Source organism: Dermacentor silvarum, chromosome 1, assembly GCF_013339745.2.
Source record: "Dermacentor silvarum isolate Dsil-2018 chromosome 1, BIME_Dsil_1.4, whole genome shotgun sequence".
Taxonomy (NCBI): Eukaryota; Metazoa; Arthropoda; class Arachnida; order Ixodida; family Ixodidae; genus Dermacentor; species Dermacentor silvarum.
Window position 1 is genome coordinate 199,290,844 of NC_051154.1, and position 21,390 is coordinate 199,312,233.

At 46.4% G+C, this 21,390-nt stretch overlaps 1 protein-coding gene across 2 annotated transcripts in view; it reads left to right on the forward strand.

Annotated features, from left to right (window-relative positions):
* LOC119436634 (QRFP-like peptide receptor) overlaps positions 1 to 21,390 on the forward strand; it is a 251,151-nt gene that overhangs the window by 215,568 nt on the left and 14,193 nt on the right. For both annotated transcript variants that reach the window (XR_007464514.1, XM_037703561.2), the window contains exons 3-6: positions 67 to 254; positions 8,504 to 8,761; positions 9,472 to 9,582; positions 10,228 to 10,390. Coding sequence is in view for 1 of the 2 variants with exons in the window: in XM_037703561.2 (XP_037559489.1) it covers positions 67 to 254; positions 8,504 to 8,761; positions 9,472 to 9,582; positions 10,228 to 10,390 (720 nt within the window). In the remaining variant the exon portion in view is untranslated. The remainder of the gene's footprint in view (positions 1 to 66; positions 255 to 8,503; positions 8,762 to 9,471; positions 9,583 to 10,227; positions 10,391 to 21,390) is intronic.

The window sequence follows — 21,390 nt, forward strand, 5'->3', positions numbered from 1 at the left end:
CGAAGGGGAGAGAGCGAGAGAGATCAATCATGCACGCGCTTACGGTACGTGTCTCGGGTGTTCCAGTGACGGCGGTGACGTGCAGCGTCCTCACGCTGTCTGCGATCTCGTGCGACCGGTTCACGGCCATCCTGTACCCTTTCCGGGCACGCATCACCAAGCAGCGCACGGGCGGAGTGCTGGCTGCCGTGTGGCTCCTGTCGGCCACCGTCGCCTCGCCTCTCCTGCTCTACACCACGCCCTACAACGTGCAGGTAATGTCCGCGAGGACCAACAGCCAGTGGGCTATACTGCCCACAGGCTCACAGTACTATATATTGCGCATCGTGCAATTCTCTTCTTCTGTGCTTCAGTGTTTCTAAGCCAACCCCGCTGTGCGATGCTGGAAGAAAAACCGGTAATTTTATTCGAGTCCCAAGTTCTTGCCCAAATCTTTTCTCGTCGGAAAAGCGGCCTTTTCCTTTCGTTTTAATTTACTTCTTTTTTATTTATTTTTTTGCCAACCTTAGAAACCTTTTACCAACCTTACTATGAGAACAAACGCTCTCATTACTGGCAATTTTCTTTTCTTTCCAACTATACCGGGTATTTCAGCGAACACTTTAAAAAATGATGTTAAAATTGCCCGTGGCAGATAGCACAATTCTAGTCCATGAGCTGGTCTACTCGAAAAGGCGGACATTACTTGCACACAAAAAAAAACTGAAATGCATAATCGATGAATAAACAAAAATTAACTAATTAAGTTTTTAACTAATTAAGTTTTTAACTAATTACCTTTACAAATTCTAGCCTCAGAGTTCGCAAGGCGCATCCACTTGAAACGAATTCTCAGTATTACACTAGTTTCAAGATATCAATTCCCGAACTTTGCGGAGAAATTCATTGGCGTTCCAGTTACTTTTGTGCTTCAATTTGAGTACATAAGGGGATGTTTTCTTAAGAAAGTAAGTGGAATAATTAATTAAATTATGGGGTTTTACGTGCCAAAACCACGATCTGATTATGAGGCACGCCGTAGTGGGGGACTCCGGAAATTTGGACAACGTGGGGTTCTTTAACGTGCACCTAAATCTAAGTACGCGGGTGTTTTCGCATTTCGCCCGCCCCCATCGAAATGCGGCCGCCGTGGCCGGGATTCGATCCCGCGATCTCGTGCTCAGCAGCCCAACACCATAGCCACTGAGCAACCACGGCGGGTGAAAAAGTAAGCGGAACGACAGTGCATTTTACCACAAGTTTGACGGCGCATATCTCGTAAATGGTGTCATCCAGACAATTCTTTTGAAGTGGATACGCCTTGCAATCTGACCTGCTAGAATTTGTAAATTGCAATATGTGCCATAAGGTAATTAGTTAAAAACTTAATTAGTGATTGTTTGTTAATTAGTCTATCATGCATTTCAATTTTTTGTGTAAGTAATGTCCGCCTTTCCGAGTAGACCCAGCTCATGGACTAGAATTGTGCTTTCTGCCACAGGCAACTTTTAAAAAAAATTTTGAAAGTGTTCGCTGAAACACCCTGTATATTTTCAAAGTTCCCTCCTTCAGCCCTACAGCTAGCACACTGCCATAAACGTTTAATTTCATGCTCGCGCTGTGAAAAGCAAGCGCTGCGTGATTATGGGGGTCACAGGGCAGGAAAAAGCAGGAAATGTGTGTCGGTGGAGAAAAAGAGAGCTATAGCTAATTACGTTGGGTGCCTACAGACACAGTTAATTAGCATTGTTGCCCGCCATACAAGTTACCCCTGACACACGGGGAAATGCGCGAGAAGGGCTACAACAGGAACTGGTGCTGATGAGCGCTGGACTGTGGCGACGTCTACTAAAAGTCGTTTCTCCGACCCCGCTGTCGACGCTCCACTGTGATGCTCTATCCTCATTAAGCATGTACAGTGTTCAAGATATACCGCGTGTCCCAGCTAACGCGGGCCAAGCTGTTTAAAAAAAAAAAAAGAAGCGGGGGGCTACGAGATATGACGATGGGCCTAACAGCGTTTTGTTAGCAGTCACCTTGCGCACGCTGGTGAATGTTTTCTGTTATAATTGATTCGCTAATTAGTCGAAATTAACTGCCTAAATTTATAGTTGCTGGCATAAATGCGCGAACTCGAATGACAAATTGTGCATCTCATTCGAAAACATCGTAGTCAACAGTTTCCAACCCGCTACGTTTTCCCCTGTTATTTTTCCCGCTTTTCAAAGTTGTGGCGCAAAATGCGAGAAAGAACGCGAAGGGAAGGGCCCGCGCGTTTCGCGCGCGCGACAGCATTGGCTTTCAACATGGATTTCAGAGACTCCACCCTACTCAATGGCTGACTTGGTGACCGCTAAAAAAGTGACAAGGTGACGCCGTATAGCTGTTGGCACCTGCTACGAGCGAGCAGCCGCGTCACGCTGTTTGCTAGAGCATTACGCGCCGGCTTAGGATGGCGACGAGAAATACCACTGAAGCGAAGCAGAAAAAAAAGCAAAGCAAGCCGCGGATGCTTGCTCGCAGCAGCAGCCAACAGCTACGCCGTCCCCTTGTCACTTTTCTTGCGGGCACCAAGTCAGCCATTGACACGCGCTGACGTACGGACTTGTTGGTAAAACATACTTAAGATTGCTTTAAGCGCACTGACAACGAGGACAAGCGAGTGGACACACGCAAGCGCTAAGTGTGTGTCCGCTCGCTTGTCCTCGTTGTCAGTGCGCTTAAAACAATCTTAAGTCCACCATTGAGTTGTGTTGATTCTTCGAAATCCCTCTTAAGAGCGCAGCTGCCACGCGCGCGAACCGCGCGGGCCGCTTTTCGCTTCGAATTCTGTTTCGATTCTTGCGCCACGACTTTAAAACACAGAAAAAACAACCGGGGCAAATGTAGCGAGTTGAAAGCTGTTGAATATGATGTATTTGTATGCGATGCACAATTTGACATTCGAGCTTACGCACTTATGCCAGTAATTATAAAATTAGGCAAAACTTTTTCACTAATTGGCTAATCAATCATTACAGAAAAACGCACTGCCATGCACAAAGTGACTGCTAATAAAGCACTTTTGATTTTAAAAGCTTGGCCCGCGTTAGCTAGAACACCCAGTAGGTCTACGCAAGAAGTTCTGGCGCATTCAGACTGTATAAACCCTTGTATATGAGGCAAGGATTTTCTTTTTTCAAAGTCTATGACCATAGTGAATGAAAGTGCAATAGAAAACACGTAACGAGAATGGTTTCAACGTGGCATTAACTGGGTGATGTCCTGATTTCGTAAATTCCGCGAAAATGCAGTATTGCTAAGCTCTTTTATGTGCTTCAGCATTTACTATTGATGCTTATTAAGTGACAAAAAGGATTTGCTATTTGTACAGTGCTTTTGGTATTTGTGCTACAAAAATCAAAGCCCCTTTCTTAAAGGAAAGATGGTTGAACGCGAAGCTTCCTCTCATGCAAACTGAATCAAAGTCAAAGTCCAAAGCCAACGACCACGCAACAAACCCATGAAATGCTGAGCGACCCGATGCGATGCATATGTGATTTGACTGCTTGTTTAGGATTGTATGTTTGAACGTTGAAGTTGAATGAAGACACATTTCGTCAAATTGCATAGCCTTTATTTTAGGTCATGTAGCCGTTGATTACACGCACACATTCACACTTTCACGGACGACTATACACTTGCACAGCATTGCCTTGTGATCGCTGTGGTAGACGGCCAGAGGCTCTGTTGCCGATACACGAGATCGGCCTTACAGGCACGATCGCGCTCGCGCTTACATTCGTGTACGGCAGCCTCTTCTGCCGTGCGCTGCACCCGCGGCCTACCCATAGGCCGCGTGGTGGTGGTGGTGGTGGTGGTGGTGGTAGTGGTAAAAACTTCGTCAACAGAAAATGATTTATGAGATAACATGGTGGGACTTCTTGATGGCTTCGTGAGGTGGCCGTCAGACCGTGTCTTACGGTGACTTCTAAAGCCCAGGTCACGGCCTGCAGTTGAACCGCAGGTTCCGAGCTGGTCACCGCAGCCTCCCACTGCTCTCGGTTAGATAGCTGCCATTCGGCTCTAGGTTTGAGCTCAGGGCATTCGTGCAAGATGTGTGCTAAATCGGCTTTGTCGGCCTCGCATAGCGTACATTCGGGGGAGTGTATCCCTGGGTAGACTATGGATAGTTTGTACGGGTTGGGGAAGGTGTGTGTTTGGAGTTGCCTCCACGTCGCCTGCTGATTTTTTTTAAAGGATTTTTCAGGGGGCGGGTATTCGAGTCGTTCGTTTTTATAGAATTTCGTAATAGCATTGCGTAATTTCGTGGTAGGTTGACTGACTTGCAGGATCGGTTGGCTCACTGTCCGGTTCACGAGTCCTCGGGCGAAATTGTGAGCAGCTTCGTTCCCGTGATAGGATGAGTGCGCAGGGATCTAGATGATTTTGATCTGGCGGGGCGTGAAATCTGTTTTCTTTAGGATTTGTAGCGCCGGTTCATGGATTCTGCATTTGGCAAAATTAGGCACGGCCGTCTTGGATTCGCAGAAAATGATTTTGGCTGCGGTATTTGTGATAGCTATTGCTATCACGACTTCTTCCGCTTCTTCCGCGTGCCTTCCAAAGATGGTGACCGCGGTGATTGGTTTGAGGTCATTTCCTACCACCCCTGCGGAGAAAGTGTCGCGTTCTCCAAGTTCGGCCACGTCTACGTAGACCGCCTCCTCGTGGTTTGCGTTAAGTTTCTGGAGTGCTTTGGCCCGGGCCCGTCTCCGTTTGCTCTGATACTCCGGGTGCCTGTTCTTTGGGATTGGGTCGACCCTGGGGCGACTGAAGATGTGTCTGGGTTTGGGCTCGACGTTTGTTTGAGTGCTCTGGTGCGGGATGTTTAGTTTCCTAGGACTATGTGTCTTCCCGCAGGTGTCTTGGTTAATCTTTCGTATTGAGCTGTCCTGTGTGTTTCAACTAGTTCGTCGAGCGTGTTGTGGACGCCCATTTTCAGGAGTTTCTCGGTGGATGTGTATCTCGGCAGATGGAGCGCCACCTTGTTGGTTTGTCTTATGAGGCAGTTTACCTTTTCCTTCTCCGCTTTATACAGGTTGAGATGTGGGAGGGAGTACACAAAACGGCTGAGCACGAAAGCCTAGATTAGACGCCTAAGATCCGCTGCCTTCATCCCAAAGTGTTTGTTGGCGATGCATCGGATCAAATGGTTGGTTTGGTTCACGTATGCCGTAGGTTTGTCGATAGTCACTGTGTTTTTGTCGTTGCTTTGTAGGTGCATACCTAGTATCCGGATCGTTTGGACCTCGGGAACAAGGGTGTCGTCCACGTATATTTCTATCGGGACTGAGGTTTGTGTGTGGCCTCGTGGATTGTATGTCATGGCGAGAAGTTCCGATTGCCGGGAATGCATTGCGCGACGCGCATAATGCAATGCGGATATATAGAGTTCATCTGGGTAGCGTGGCATTGCAGTTCCCACTGTTCATATCGGTACAACTGCGAATGTAAACTGTAGTGTTCTACAATACGTATGTCGCGCGCCGTTGTTCTATTGTATGCGCAGATGCGCAGATAGTTCTATTGTGTAAGTTGGCTTTTCTGCAGTGCGTTTTCGGCGCTCACGGACAAATCAGTGAGACATAGAGAGCTTCGCTTTAAAATTACATTCCCCCTTTTATCTTCATCATCTCCCGCTGCGCTATGAACTGATTCTGCCCCTGTACTTAATGTTTCACCTGACAATAACATTTGTAGAGGCGAAGCATTTACTAATCGCGTAGGCGGGTACCTTTTTATTCGCTTCACCTTTTCAACTAGTAGTGTCAGGCAAAGCACGCTGTACAGGGGTAAAATTAAAGCGTCAACTGTTGCGGGTAAGGTGGCTGATGAGAAATTCATGTAAGGACATTCCTTGCGCAAATTTCCTTGCGAGAACAAAGGAGAAAAAAGAAAACTGGTTCGACCACATAGCTAAGAAAAATCACTTTTTTTCGTTTTGAGCAAACATAATCCCAGCGTCGCTAGCTTTGGCGCCAAGATGTAAAATGCTCTTTCAACACGTATCGCATGTGACATCCTTCCGCAAAGAGTTCTCCTGGTTTCGCTATGGTCAAGCTTAAACATAAAGACATGCAATTTTCTTTAATAAAGTGACAGATTCATGATTGACCCGCCGCTGTTGCTTAGCGGCTAAGGTGTTGCGTTGCTAAGCGCATGGTCGCGGCATCAAATCCCGGTCGCGGCGGCCGCATTTCGATAGGGGCGACATACAAAAGCGCCAGTGCCCCGTGCATTGGGGGCACGTTAAAGATCCCCTGGTGGTCAAAATTAATTCGGAGTCCTCCCCTACGGCGTGCCTCGTAACCAAATCGTGGTTTTGACACGTAAAACCATAGAATTCATTCATTCATTCAGCTTCATTATTAGAGGTAAAAAAGGTTTCTTGAGCGCTGTTACTATCGGTTAATGGTGCAGATGGTAGATCGTAATGATAATGATTGCCCCCCCCCCCCCTTCGACCCTGTTGTTTTGAGAGGAATTGAGTACTGCAACAGTATCCTGGTAAGGAGTGGAAGCTAAGAGAAATGAAAAAATAAAGCATAGCTATCTATCATCCTGCGTAACGAGCTTAGTATATAGCTCACCACAGCGTGTCCTTAAGCTTGTGCAAGCTTCTGCTTCCTTATGGCGAACGCATCAGTGACCGAACACTCAGTACCGTCATCGCTTACGCCATCTGCGCGTGGTTTTGAGAACCGTGAATGATATACAAGACCTGCGCGCGAACCGCACGAGCACTTTTGAATAATGCATGATGTGGCACATCAGCCAGAAAACAGGAAAGTGCAGCGTAAAGCTCTCCATGAGCTCCCTCGAACACAACTAACCATGGGGCATTCAGACCCGCCGTGGTTGCTCAGTGGCTATGGTGTTAGGCTGCTAAGCACGAGGTCGCGGGAACGAATCCCGGCCACGGCGGCCGCATTTCGATGGGGGCGGGCGAAATGCGAAAACACCCGTGTACTTAGATTTAGGGGCACGTTAAAGAACCCCAGGTGGTCCAAATTTCCAGGGTCCTCCACTACGGCGCGCCTCATAATCAGATCGTGGTTTTGGCACGTAAAACCCCATAATTTAATTTAATTTTTGTGGGGCATTCAGGAGAGGTGATTTGGTTTTGGATTTGAAAATACCCGGGCAAGTAGGACGAAGAAACCTCAGAAAATAGAGCCTGCGTTACAGAGGGCACCAGGGGAGCCAAACAAAACAAAATTCAAGGGTGAAAGCTGTTGCACGAAGGGCATTATGTGAACTGTTACTGCGCACTGCATACGTCAAATAAGATAGGTAAACACAATGAAGGTGTCGTACTCTTATTCTGTTCTGGCATAAAAACAAAAAAAAAATAGGTAACGCTTTTTGTCTCTCTTTTCTTTCTTTTTTAGGGGAGGGGTGCGGGAGGGGATAGTGTTAGCGGTGGTGAAAGCTATAAAATTGGTAGAAGGATTCTCACTACGTGAATAAGCGCTACCTTCGTTGCAGTTGAGTTAGAAAAGGCTAGAAGGGTGCAGAGTATCTGCATAGACAGACGGCCCGGTTCCTTCACGCATAAGCATTCGTTTTCCTAGGCGCACGTGAAATTGGAAGTAACAAAACACTGCGCTGTGTGATGTGACCGCAGTGACGTGCCAGCTGGTGGTGAATGCACGCCTGACGCACCCATGCTTGAGCGTATCATCAATGCTGTTCCGCATGGGCGCACCGTACCTTATTTTGCGTGATTACGTGTCAAGGAAACGTATAACGCAGCTCTGCGCAAAGTTGACGTTTTCTTTTGCTTCTGAACCACCGAGGCTCGAAAATAGATTGACAAGAGCGTGTGAGAACAAACAAAAATTCGGCAGGTATTAACGTTAAGGTGCAGGGTTAAAAGCCGTGTGAACATATGCGTGCGTGATGAACGTTATTTTTAGCCAAAACACTTCCTGGGGCGTTGGCTACTTTTCAGGTCAGCGCATGCTCGAACTTGTGCATAGTTCCTTGCGTGGATTCAAATCTGTATCGCACAAACATGTTTGAGCACTGTTCTCCATTTCATTCGTGAGCATTATTCGTTCGAGGTCAGCTTGATGTCGGGTGCCACTTCCCGGATAAACGGTGATGCGAATGCAGCATGTTCGTATCCCATACAGCTCGAGCTAATCATTAATTAGTCAACACGCCGAATTAAAACGTCTTAAACCACGCTGCAAGCACTGTAAGAAACATTTCGTCTGTTGGCAGGCGTAGTTAATAATTTTGCGAATAGCAAGTGAGAGCCAGCAATGCCAGCTTCGCAATGCATATTGGTTAAAGGTGAAGAGGTGAGAAGTTTTTCGCTCCCAAAAGGTATTTGCCATTGCCCCGTCGCCTTCGCTAATAATGTGTCCAGCATTGGCTGGTATCTTGCGAACAGTTCTAGCGCAAAAACGTTTTTGTGTGTGTCAATACGAGCCCGGGTTCCAATCTCGCTCCTTCGCCCGTATTGCCCATGCAGTGGACCGACGTGGAGCTGACGTACTGCGGCGAGAGCTGGCCGCAACGCATCGAGTGGGACCCTGTGGAGGAGGCGTGCGTGGCGCGGTCACCATTCAAGCAGCTCTATTACACGGCGGTCACGGTGGCCCTCTTCTTCGTACCCGTGCTCGTGATGAGCTCGGCTTACGCGCTCATCTTGCACGCTCTCTGGAGGGACCGGCACCCGGGCGAGGCCAACGCCAACAATGCGCTGCTCCACTCCCGGGCCAAGAGGAAGGCCAGTATTATTTCCGGCGTCTGCAGTGCAGTGACTTAAGAGGGGCTCACTAAACACAAATGTGAAGTTAACCTATAGAGTGGTAGGAATTGAGAATCTCTCAGTCTATGTGCGTGACTTCGTGCATTTTTTTTCTTTCTTTCTTGTTATGGTTCGCACCCATCACAGACGCTTTCCATTCACATGTCGCCGCCCCTTGTGCTGGTAAATATGGTGCTGGATACACCGCCTCACAAAGGCAGCAAAGCTGTCGCTGGTCGAATTCTCTGCGCATGACATGCGCGACAAAGCACACTAGCGTATATGCAGCGCTGAACATGTTCAAACCAAAGGTTGCGCGCACATCCTGTGAAATAGTCCTTTGGCATATTACTTAAAAAAACAAAAACTCACCTGTAGTGTGTTAACTGCGCTACACTACTAGTCAATGGACAATGCTCGGTTGCATATGTACGCGCGTCCGCGTAAGCGTATTTGTATCGGCGGCGGCAAATCTCCCTGTGGCGAAGAATATGCAAAATATGAGCGAGTTCAACATCATTCACGTTCATATCATGTCGTCGCTTCGTGGCAAGAAACTTCTTTCCCGGTCAGAACTTACGTCAGATTTGCATTCATTGCGCCGACTGATGCTTTTCTCGTGCATGACGCGTGCCAGGGGTGCGAGTTGACCGCCTTGTATTCTCCTTTTATTATTTATTGCGCTACAGGTTGTGAAGCTGGTGTGCGTGGTGCTCCTTGTGTTTGTCCTCTGCTGGATGCCCTTCCAAGTCATCGTTCTGTTCTCTCAGTTTCGGGACAACGGGAACCACAGCCAACCGGTAAGCCGTAAAGAAATGAAATGAGTACCACAAACTAAATGGCGCTGAACGCGCCTACACAAGAAAAGCGAGGACGCGAACTGAGGAGATAACACTCAAGCGAGCCACGATAAGCGCACACGCACGCAAAGACATTTGCGCTTTGAAGCGCGTTCTTGCGGTTCGCACACTCAGGCCTTTATTACGTAAATTCCAGTTAATTCTAGTTAATTATTCTATAGAGAAAAGTGTTAATCCTTAGTTTAGATTGAGTTAGTCTCTCTGTTCATATTTTTGCTTCCGATGTGGATCCGTCCTTGGGGGAATATACAGCGGCCACTTATGTGTCGCGGGTTCGCGCTGTAATCAGCATGCAGTTCCAGCGGGCACTTTCTTCTCGCAGTTACAAAAGCCCGAAGTTTAAAGCTTTGGATTAACCTAAAATAGAGGCCGGGAAAAGGTGTGTATATAGGCTTTATTGCGTGACCACGTAATATGCATGCTCACGAATCTGACGCGTCGTTTGGGACAATTAATTCCTATCCATTCTGCAATGATATGCTATAGCCTGATGCACTGATTTCACCCACCGGGTAACAAAAGAGACCACAATTCAGAGACCCCTTTTCTTTCTTTTTTCTTTCTTTTTTTTTTTTCGTGGCACAGCTGCCTTCGTGGTTCTCGCCGGCGTCGTTCTGGTGCACCTACTTGGCGTACGCCAACAGCGCGCTGAACCCCATCATCTACGGCGGCATGACGCCCACCTTCCGCCAGGGCCTGGCGAACGTGTTGCGCTGCGGGCACCGGCGCAGGACCGACTATCCGAAACGTAAGCGCCTTTGTAGTTAGCATCACTTTCTCAGGAACGGCCTTCTCAATACGCGTTCGATGGAGAAGGCAGGGTGGCAAGTGCTTATAATATAGTTATGGTGGTTTAGCGCAAATTAATACACGGACACAAAAGAACAAAGCGAACAAGGAAGGGTGCTTAACAACCTTAATTATAATGCAAGACCAGCTAGCCCAACCGTCAGTCCTGCTGAGGTAAGTGCTTACGTGAGACTAGCTTTCAAAGCATTTGTTGCTCAACCACTCTATTCATCATCGTTATACTACTCGTGCACGGATGTCCAGCCCCACGGAGGTAAAAATACCATCAGTGGTACTGGTGTCCAGGACAAAACATTTGCAGCTAGACCGCACGTATAGATCCATGCGACGACGCTTCTTCTGCAAGTGTTGTCCTAATTTGTATATATAGGGAATTCCATAACTCTCTGGGCCTATATGTACCCTTAACTATTCTGCGTTGACAACAGGAGCGCCACCGCACGGGAAATACAGCCGGGCTAAAGTGGCAATTTGGGCTTGTTGGTGATCCATCACGTAGCATGTTGCTGACGAGGGCAAAAAAAGATATGTCGAAGAAGCGTGTCTTGACGCTTCTTCTTTTCTGCTCTGCCGCAACGCCCTTCATCTACATCCACGCTGTATGTAACCTCATTGAACTAATTTTTTTATTTGAATTAATTTTGGGGTTTTACGTGCCAGGACCACAATTTGATTAACACGCCGTAGTGGGGGACTCCGAATAAAGTTGGACCTCTAACGGACCTTTAACGTGCCCCCTATGCTGGTGCAAGGAAAACGCAAAGATATATAAATGCGTAGTTTTTTTTTTTTTTTAGGTGTGTTGTGTCAAATTACCGAAATTCTGTCAAATGCACTTTCTAGATCTATGGCGATGTCAACCATGCATAGTTTCAAAACTATCAGGCGCATCAAGATGAAACTTGTTAGTACTAAAATGTGCTTTAGGAGGAACATGCTGGAAAACGTCAGATGCTTTAGGGGACGCTGCAAGGAATGATCGTAATTGCAAACTTGCGTTTTTATCGATGCTCCCGGGCGATTGAAACGTTTGCCATTTAAAAGTACTCGGTTACTCGGTGTACCAAGATGAAGCTTTGCAGAACTAAAACATCCGTTTAGAGAAACATGCTGGATAAATTTCGTAGTTTTAGGTGTACCGAGGTTTCAGCCGTACGAGATTTCAAAATTGTCGCCAAAGCCTTTAAAACGCTCGTACGAGAGTGAATTACGTCGCTGCTTTAGACTGACGGCTCAACATTACTGCTTTAAATGTCACACACGTTATGCGTAAGCTCATCTACACTTATTATCAGCTTATGAAACTATCTAAGTTCATAATTATTAGTTTGAGAGCTTTAATTCTAAGCTGTCGAGCGTTCAAAGCTGCTGGCACCAGGGCTACGACTGGTGGCTCTGCGCGCGACACGCTGAAGTGGTCAGGTGGCTTCGCTAGCGCTGCTAAATACCGGCGAGGTGAATTAGCGCAAACAAACAAGCAACTCACATGGGAACTGTCTTTGTCTTTTCTCCCCGTGTGAGTTGGCTTTTTGCTTGCGCAAATTTTCCTCGTCAGCAATGCAATTGGCCAACTAGCCCAACAGTTAATTCTTCTAGCTGCTAAATAGTTGCGCAGAAACCAGAAGCACCCCTTCCTTGCCGTTTCCTTCATGAAATCGCTTTATATCTCACCTCTTTTTCCCGAACTCTGCTTCGTTGGAATTTTGGGTGTAACTCTCCAAAGCCGCAGAGTCTCCTTTTCTTTTTTCTACATTTCGGAAGGAAACTGTGAGAAGTGTGCACATTTTGCAAAACATGGCGTCCGCTGATGCCGGTGGGTTTCCTTAGCATGCACTGTGAAGACTACAGGTGAACAAGGCTGAAAAGATGGAACCCTCAGCCCTATTCAATCTGTAATCTAGTCTTTACAAGTGACTTCTGGTTCCCCGAAAGTTGTTGCGAGACATGTTGACAGCGCTGAGAAAGACGAAAAACACAACACGAAGCGCACGAGATGAGGGCTAGGTGCAGTGCACTTCGTCGTAGTCAAGCCACTACGGCCTTTAGTCCTGGGCCCTCCTATCAAAGGAAAAATTAATTTGATTTGATTTGTAGTGCTGCGGGTTCATGCGCAATGTGCAGGGTACCTTAGTGAGTAATGACTTTTCTAACAATGATTCGCTAACATTGCGCGGCGTATATTTTCTGTTGACTGAATGAACTACATTGACACTGTTTAGCATAAACAACCTCGTGTCGTGAGAGGCAATCACTAACAACATTTGAACCAGTCAACACGCTCTAGAACTAAACATTACTCTAACCTGCAATATGTATGGCGCGTTTATCTAATTAGTAATCAGGTAAGAATGGCACCCCAAATTATGTATATAATAATGCGTTTTAGAAACACGAGATCTGTCAATCAAACGCTAATTTGTCTACATTGACAATCAAGTGGCCGCAATGCCTTATAATGTCTAATGCACCAGATATTACGAAAAATACTAGTATAATATTCCTTCTTAAGAAAGCATTCGCTAAAGTATTGAGTTAATATAGGAGCATTAGCTTGCTTTCAGTATACAGGATCGAATGGCATCGTAGCAACACTTGACTTCAGTCAGCCCCCAGAGAGCAGGCTGGATTTAGAAAGGGATATTCAATGACGACTCACGCCACACGATCAATCAGGTAATTAAGAAGTCTTCCTAATATAACCAGCCTTTCTAATATATCGCCTTCACAGATCACGAAAGGACATCTGAGTCAGTCAAGGTACGACCGACCATGGAGTCCACGTACCGTACACATAGTCATATGGTCACAAAACTTACTCCTAAACAGTAACCGATAGCCCTGTAGTTATTTAGCAAAGCACGATGTTGCTCTATTTGTTGCATGGGTCTCAATGCTTGGGGCGGAAAAGACAAGTAGATGGAAGAATAACGGACGGAAAGAGGGCAAACTAATGCACCCCAAACATTGAGAGCTGCAATTACTTCCTCGCGTCCATTGCTCCATGTACGACGACGCAATATTAGGTATTATTGAGGCGCTGCTGTTAATTTTACGCAATAATTGGTACACACCCGTTCGAGAAAATACGCTCCCCTTTCTTTTCAAAGCTTTGAGAATACCGAGCACAGCAACCAAAGAGTAATACACCGAAGTACAGCCTTGAAATACTGTACCAGAATTCTTCGTGCGTTCTGTAACTTCGCTTTGATACTTCGCCAACACCAACATTGCGCTGTGGTTTTCGTCTTCAACACGGTGGCTCAAAATAAAGAACTTGCACGCTTTCAATAGTAGCTTAGGCTCACCGACGTTTAGTTTACTTCCGTGTTACGGGGATTCCGTTCAGATCGATTCAGTTTGCAAATCGAGCAATCGTCTCTATCCACTGTAAATTTTGTTTGCTTCTGCAGCCCGCATCGGCTAATATTTTGAGATAATGAATTATAACTACAGCCTGCTGCCCAAGGTGTTAATTTATTGAGAGAGGCGGCGCTGGGGTCACTTCTCGGTAATTCGCCACGTGTAGTAAGTGCATTTTCTAGCGGACTCCAGTGCATACAGAGTGGCAGATGATTGCCTCGGTATGTTTACGTTTCGAATTACACGTCTCCTGCGACAACAAAAGCGCGCTGTTTTCGCGCCGCGCTGGCGACCTTTCCGGATAACTCCGCCGGCGTTCCCTTCGATCCACGCCTTGAGACGCTACAAGCGTTGGCGCCCGGTCACACAATTGAAGGGTTTGTGCTGCCTCCATTCCGCCCGCGGTAGCGCGAAAAGCCCCCTCTCTCTCTCTCCTTCGCTAAGTAAATATATTAAGCTATAGCAGCGAGTGCACTATAGAGCTCCGCACAATGTCCATTACACACATGCGCACACTCCCACACTTTCTCTCTCTCCCTCTCTGGAAGTTCGCTGACGAGCTTAGAGTGCCAGCCAATTACGGCAACCGCCGTCCAGTTCGGATGATTCGTCCGCAGGGCTGCGTTGCAATGTCGAGCCCTTTGCGACGATAGCGCAAAAAGAAAGAGAAGAACAGAAGACTGTGTATCGGATACGGTTCCTTGCTTTCTATTGTCGTGGACTAAGTCGGATAACGCCCTCATTTCGACGTGCTCTTCGGCTGAAGTCGTCGTTGTATTGACTGCTGCGCTGCGAGACGGCGTGGCTTCTCCAATGGCTTATATCAGTACGCCTCTTTGGAGTCGGCAATGTAGGCAGGGCGTTTACCTTGCAATTCGCGAGTGAGGTGAAGCCTTGATCCTTCCGCTGAGGCAAATGCGAACACTGATTCGACCGGGTTTTGTCTGTGTATATACATAATCGAAAAGTCAACGGCCATTTGCTTGCTGTGCAAACTAATTTAAAGAAAGATAGTATGCTCCATTGAGACGTTTTTTTTAGGTTATATATATGTTAAAATTATGAGCGCAGTGGTGATGTCAAGTTAACTAGCTCTTCAAACACCGAACGCCTTTGTTCAACATCATGATTGCGTGGTACGTGTTGCGATCAATTCTAGTGTAAGAGATCTTTTGTAGATGTACTAACTTAGTCCAATTCCTCACGCTGTTTTCGCGACTATTGGGGGCGAGCTCCACCACTGGAAACGATGGCGCCGCCGTTGGCGTGACGTGGTATGAGGGATCACGTGGACTACAGCGGCCGCATCGGCTGCTTCAGAAGCGCCGAAACGAGATGAAAACGAAAGTTTATAAGTCCCACCTGCGCTGCAGTTCTGATTATAAGTGGGAAGGTTTTCCCGCTTCGCGTGTCTGCTTGACAACACTCACTATAATAGGTAGTGGCGGCTTTTGAAGGCGTCCAACGTGTCGCAGTGCCGGACGTACGCAACGTAGCCCGTGTCAGCCTTCACACGTACCCGCAGGATAAGAAGCTGCGTGAAGCTTGAATCGCGAAACTTAGAACCTGCAAGCAGCCATCGGCTACAACTCGGGTGTGCAGCAAGCACTTCCGCGAGGAAGATTTCTGCTACGGCGTCGGGGATGCGATATTCGGTGAGTAGCAGAAAGCGCGTACTGAGATACTCGCCCACGCGCGCTGCCCGGTTAATGTATCATTATGAAGCGTTGGTCTACAAACTTGTTGATGCTAGATACTGGCAAGTTCACTGGAATGGAAAGGAAACGGTAAGAAGCACGTTTAAAAAATGCATATATGCTCATGTTTGTGTTAGCACCAAACAATGAGTACTGGATTATGAAAAAGAATAAGCGGGAAATTGCTCACTGAGAAGACCGATAAACATACAGTGCGACGCAACTTGGGAAATAATAATATTGAAACGTCCGAGAATTTCGAAGAAAAGAAAAATAAAACAATTGAATCGTCGCGACAATATATATCACAAGTCGCCGTACGGCGTCGAAGTCCCTAGTTTTAACGAAATTATTTTTGAACAGCTCTGATAGCGTGCACGCAACAATGGTTGCTTGTGTACTGTCAAATGCTCCGATGCTGTGGCCTAAATCTCTAGGCACGGCACGAAAACACGCTCGCAGCGAACGCGAAACATTGTGCGCGAACATGCATGCAGACGCGCCGTCGGTCGCTGCGAACCCGTGCGATCGCTACACTGAGGCTTCATTCTGTTATGTTCCATTTGGTTATACGGACAGCCCACTATAAGAACATATTTCACATAGTTTGCTCTCAGTGACTGCCTTTCACACAAGAAGCCGGTTCGGGGACTCCATCGCGTGACCGCGCGCAGTGGGCGTTTACTGTACGTATTCGGTAAGGAGATAGCGTCTCTAAACAATCTAAACGTATGAGCAGCGCCCCGCGTTATCCCTCACACTACGCAAGCAAGGCGCTTCTGACAGATGGCGACTCCGAAGTTCTCGTCCACGATAGTTTCCGCGGACCATGGAATGCATGTTCCGCGCAGGAAATAGACCCTGCGCGCCTTCAACCACGCATATCGCGCAGGTGGCGTTATTGCTTTTTTTTTTTTTCTTTCTGTGGTCGTCATTTAATTAGTTCCTAGTTTTTGCAGAACTTGAGCGATGCGAGCCTATGGAAATCACCACCAAGGTGTGTCCGTCGAGAGGTGAGACAGTTACGATGCTCACGCCCTTTACATTCGTTAAGGCATAATTCGTGATCTGTATATGTGTATTATATGTGTGCTGTGACAAATAATTACATTACTTCGGTAACTTCGTTAACAAACTACCCCGCAGAACAATTGCAGAAGAAAGCATAGCTCATGAAGGGACGACAGACACCGAGCAACTCAGATTTTTTTTTTTTTTTTTTTTTTTTTTTTTTTTTTTTTTTTTTTTTTTGAAGCGGCGCGTCTCAAAAGTTTACGAATGCTCAACTTCGGCGCACTTACTCTACGCAGCCTGTCAAAACAGTAGACTAAGGTGCAGGCCGCAGATACGCATATACCGCGCAGGTAGCAACTCTGCATTCACCTTCATCATCGTGTCATCTGTGCACGAACGTCTGACACTGTGCATTCGCCACATTTAGCGTTGCCATTTCGACAGCGCTTGCGAAATGTGTATTGCGTAAACATTGCATGAGATTGCAGCTGTGACCTGTGAGGTGCATAAACAGAGATTACGTGAGATTACACGTTGTATAGGATGAAAATAAACACAATTGTATGCGTGGCGTTTAGTTGCATATAGCGCTTAATTAACCGCTTCGCTAAAGCTTCGTTAAACATAAATTTCAACATGTCCTCAGCATCTGCACGCGTCAAGAACTATATCGCAGTTCCTAAATTGCATCTTTCCGAGGATAATCAAATCATCTAGCAGAAAGTGTATACATTGTAACGGGGTATAGCGATGGTGAGGAATTAAAAACACTACAAGAGAAAAAAAATAGGCAAGGAAATGAAAATCTGAAGTATTTTGTCCAAAAACCACGATCGGATTATGAGGCACGCCGTAATGGTTGGGCTCCGTATTAATTTTGGCCTTCTGGAGTTGCGTAGGATGCACCTAAATCTAAGCACACGAGCATTTTTTTTTTCATTTCGCCCGATCAAAATTCAGCCACCACAATAGAACCCACGACCTTGAACTTGGCAGCATAACGCCATAACCACAAAGCTACCGCGGTGGATTAGTAAGGAATTGAGCTTAATATTATGCTCACTAAATAACATCGCCGCTTGGTGTAAAAACTGGCTCATGGAACTAAACCCCAAGAAATGCAAGCTGATGACTGTTACAGACGCGACGTGTGTGCCTGCATATATGCTTAACCACATCCAGCTAGAACATGTTTCATGCTACCGTTATTTAGGTGTAACTATATCATCTGACTTATCCTGGAAATGTCACATTGACTCCATAATCAATAACGCAAATCGTATGTTAAGCTACTTGCCGCGAAACTTTAGCAAATCCCCTTCATGGAACTACTATTGTATAAAACACTAGTTCGATCTAAGTCGGAATACGCTGCTGCTATTTCGGATCCTTACAATGCTACTCTTGTTAATTCTCCTGAAATGCTTCAGAATAATTCCACTCGTTTCATTCACTCAAACTACGATCGTACTTCTAACATAACTTTTATGAAAAGCAACTGCACAGAAACGCTTTTCGCTTATGCCTTTTTCATAAAGTATTTCATCATAATATTCTAAGCAGTGAGCTCATTCTAGCACCTTCTTATCTGTCATCTCGAGTTGATGAGCGTCTTAAAGTAAGAGGCACTTTTGTCACCACAAGCAAGATTTTATATTCATTTATTCCACATACAACCAAAAACTGGAACCACCTTCCTGATGCTATCGTGTCAATCGAAGACAGCGCACTTTTCCGCCGAACCTTGTTTGCTTTTTTTAAGCGAAGCTTTATAGGCTCACAAGTTTCGGCTGTGGTGGAGGCGGTGGTGGTGGTGGTGGTGGTGGTGTCATGCTGAAAAGTGAGCCGATCCTGGCGATAGTGCAGAAAGGGTCCAAGCTCAATGGCACATACGAGGAACAAAAAAGAAAGAGAGAAAGAGAGACATAGGGAGAGAAAGAAAGAAAGAAAATCACCAGCCCTTCCCCTGTCGAGAAAATGGGGGTAAGTGAAGGTTGTCGTGTGTGTACTTGACCTACTACTTTTCGTTCCCTTCCCTTGTACTTTTGTTTCCCTTTCGTGCAACTCTTCCTTCCGTTGCGTTGTACGTTTCCTTCCCTCGATGCATACATTTAATGAACGTTTATGTTTTATTACCGTGACATGTCGTGAACTTTACGTTACCCTGACGAAGGCCAGATGCACACACGACAAGCTTCGCTTACCCCCATTTTCTCGACAGGGAAGGGCTGGTGAATTTTTTCAACTGTGACCATGCACGTGGCCACATGCGCTGTATTTGCGCAAGCGCTGTGCTACGGTGGCTAGATGGGTAGGTGTGCCGACCGAGCGTAGTTCACCACTTCTCCGCATCATGACGCAGAAGTGGCGCTGTGGACAGTAGAACGGCTGAGCTGCGCGCAACGTCGGCTGCGCTGTGTAGACGAGCAGCGTGTTTGATAGTATCGCTGCCTCTGCTCTAGCTTTGAAGTACACGTTATACAATGGCGTTTCGAGCAGAATAAGCAAAGCCATAATGGGGAATTTGTTACTGTCGTCTACTCAGAAGACACGATATGCTGAAGTAAATTTTCTAGCTTGGCGATTGGTCACATATATTTATTGGTACAAATGCGGCGCTCCAGCCCATTGCATTAAATACGTAGATGCATTTTTTTCCATGCATAAAACAATACTGCAGTGGTTTTATACGGTATATGGAAACGTGTTTACGTAATATTTAGTGAGTTCTAATGTTTCAATTGCGATAAATCCAGCTATTGTGTTTATTGCTGCCCCAGTTACGGTATTTAAAGTGTTACGAGACGAATTGTGTTGGTAAGTGCATATGGTTCACTGTTTGGTTGCAATAAAATAAAGCAATACGTCATTGGCTAGATTCATGAATATATTTAAAATACAAGAAGCGCTCTCATAACTTCAGTCAGCAGTCGCACCAACATAAATAGCCTAGCACCAGCAAGGTTGCAACGTTGGTTCACCACATCATAACATTATTCACAGCACACGCCTCCGCTTCAGGTGATTCCTCTTCTCTCTGGTTCTTTCGCGCGCCGTGTTCTTGCCCTTGACAAGAAAGTAAAGGCGTGTAATTGAATAGAACTTCACAACATCGTTTGTGAGCTCTTTCTTCTGCCGCTCACAGCCGATCAAATTCGGAAGATTCAGCTGCAGAAAGAATGTAAAGTTGGCGATACTGTTCCTTCGTAACTCATTTAAACTGAAGCACAGCTTGAAGGCGTCTTCGAGCGATGCTACCAGTTTTTTTTTTTTTTTGTGCTTCAAAAGGGAGCAAAAGCCCTGACCTACTCATTCTGTTGAATTCAGTAATGTCCCTGAGCAATTGGAGCACTTCATTCTTTGCAGGAACTTCCTTGCTACATAGCCTGCTATATAGAATATAAGCCTAGAGTCACTTTTCTTTTCTCTGTAGCAGCGCAGCGGTGCTCGATGTCGCAGGCGCTGAGCACTTCATGTGCGGCTTGCAAATTTCCAATGTCGAGGAGCTCATAGACGGACGCTTTTCGGTGTACGGCTTGCTCATTAACGTCGCCGATACTGAGCAAGCTACTGAGCAGCCCGGGGTGAACATTTCCGCTGTCAGACAGCGGAACATATCCGCTGTCTTTCTCACAAATTTAGAGCCCGACTTGCAGTTCGGAGCGAAGCAGTAAGTCTCTTTGGTGGTCTTCTTTGGTGGAGCAATGCCGCCGCTAATCTCGCTGGTCATTTTTCCGACCTGGAACATTCCACATCGCTTAGGAACTTGCAAACAGTACGAGAGACGCGGAGCTCTTCACCTTTGAAACTGACACGAACAGACGACATACAACTATTAAAATACGGGCTTTATTTTTTGCTCGCCGCCAGCCCTCTGTAGCAGACGACGCGCGCTGCGGAACCGTTCTACTGACCGCAGCGCCAATTTTGCGTCATGACGCGGAGAAGTGGTGAACTACGCTCCAGACGCGCCGGTCGGCACACCTACCCATCTAGCCACCGTAGCTGTGCCGCCGTATTTTCCTTTTGTCTAGTTCAGATGTCGCTAGGTTTATATAATTTGAATGTCATAGTATTCTTGCCATTTGATTTCTTAATGATTACGCCCACTGCACATGTCGCTTACATTATATAAATTCGTAGTAATCGTTGTTATTGTTTTTCGCATGTAACCCATCCCCCTCTATAATGCCTTAGCGATTGAGGTTATGTGAAATAAACAAATAAATAAACAAATAAGTCAATAAATAAATAAATAAATAAACTCGGGCCCAGAAAACAAAGCAACTATAACAACGATGATGGCGAGTGCGGTCAACAGTCGTCGAATCTAATCCCATGGCTCAAGTCCATCCGGTATGTATACACACGCGTCACCGTACATTTCAGAGCAATCGCTGGTGCTCACGTTGGTTCGAGATCATATACAGCACTATTCGCGATGCACGTGCAATCTTATTAGGCGCGTATCGCGCGCTACGAGATTTGGCAACAATGTTAACAAATTTTCAGATACAATGAGCGCGGAATCGGTAACTTGATAGCGACCACTGGCAAATGTGGACACAGGCAAAAGCCAAACAATGCACCATGTGGAAATTTAAAAGTCTGCCCGCGCCCTGAACCAGCCACTGTGGCGGCGACCGAGTGGTTTCTACCATACTGCACCATCTATAGGTGACGTAACGATCCTTTGGCTAGATTGTATTTCTGGTGTTCTCCGTCGCGTGGTGTTCAACTAGTTCTGTGGGGTTTGATGCGAACCTTCCCCCATGCGGACTACTTTACAAAACTGATCCATCTTGTGGGTTCGACATGCCGCGAGGCTTCAGCATAGACAAGATAAAGCGCGCCTTCACCGCATCAG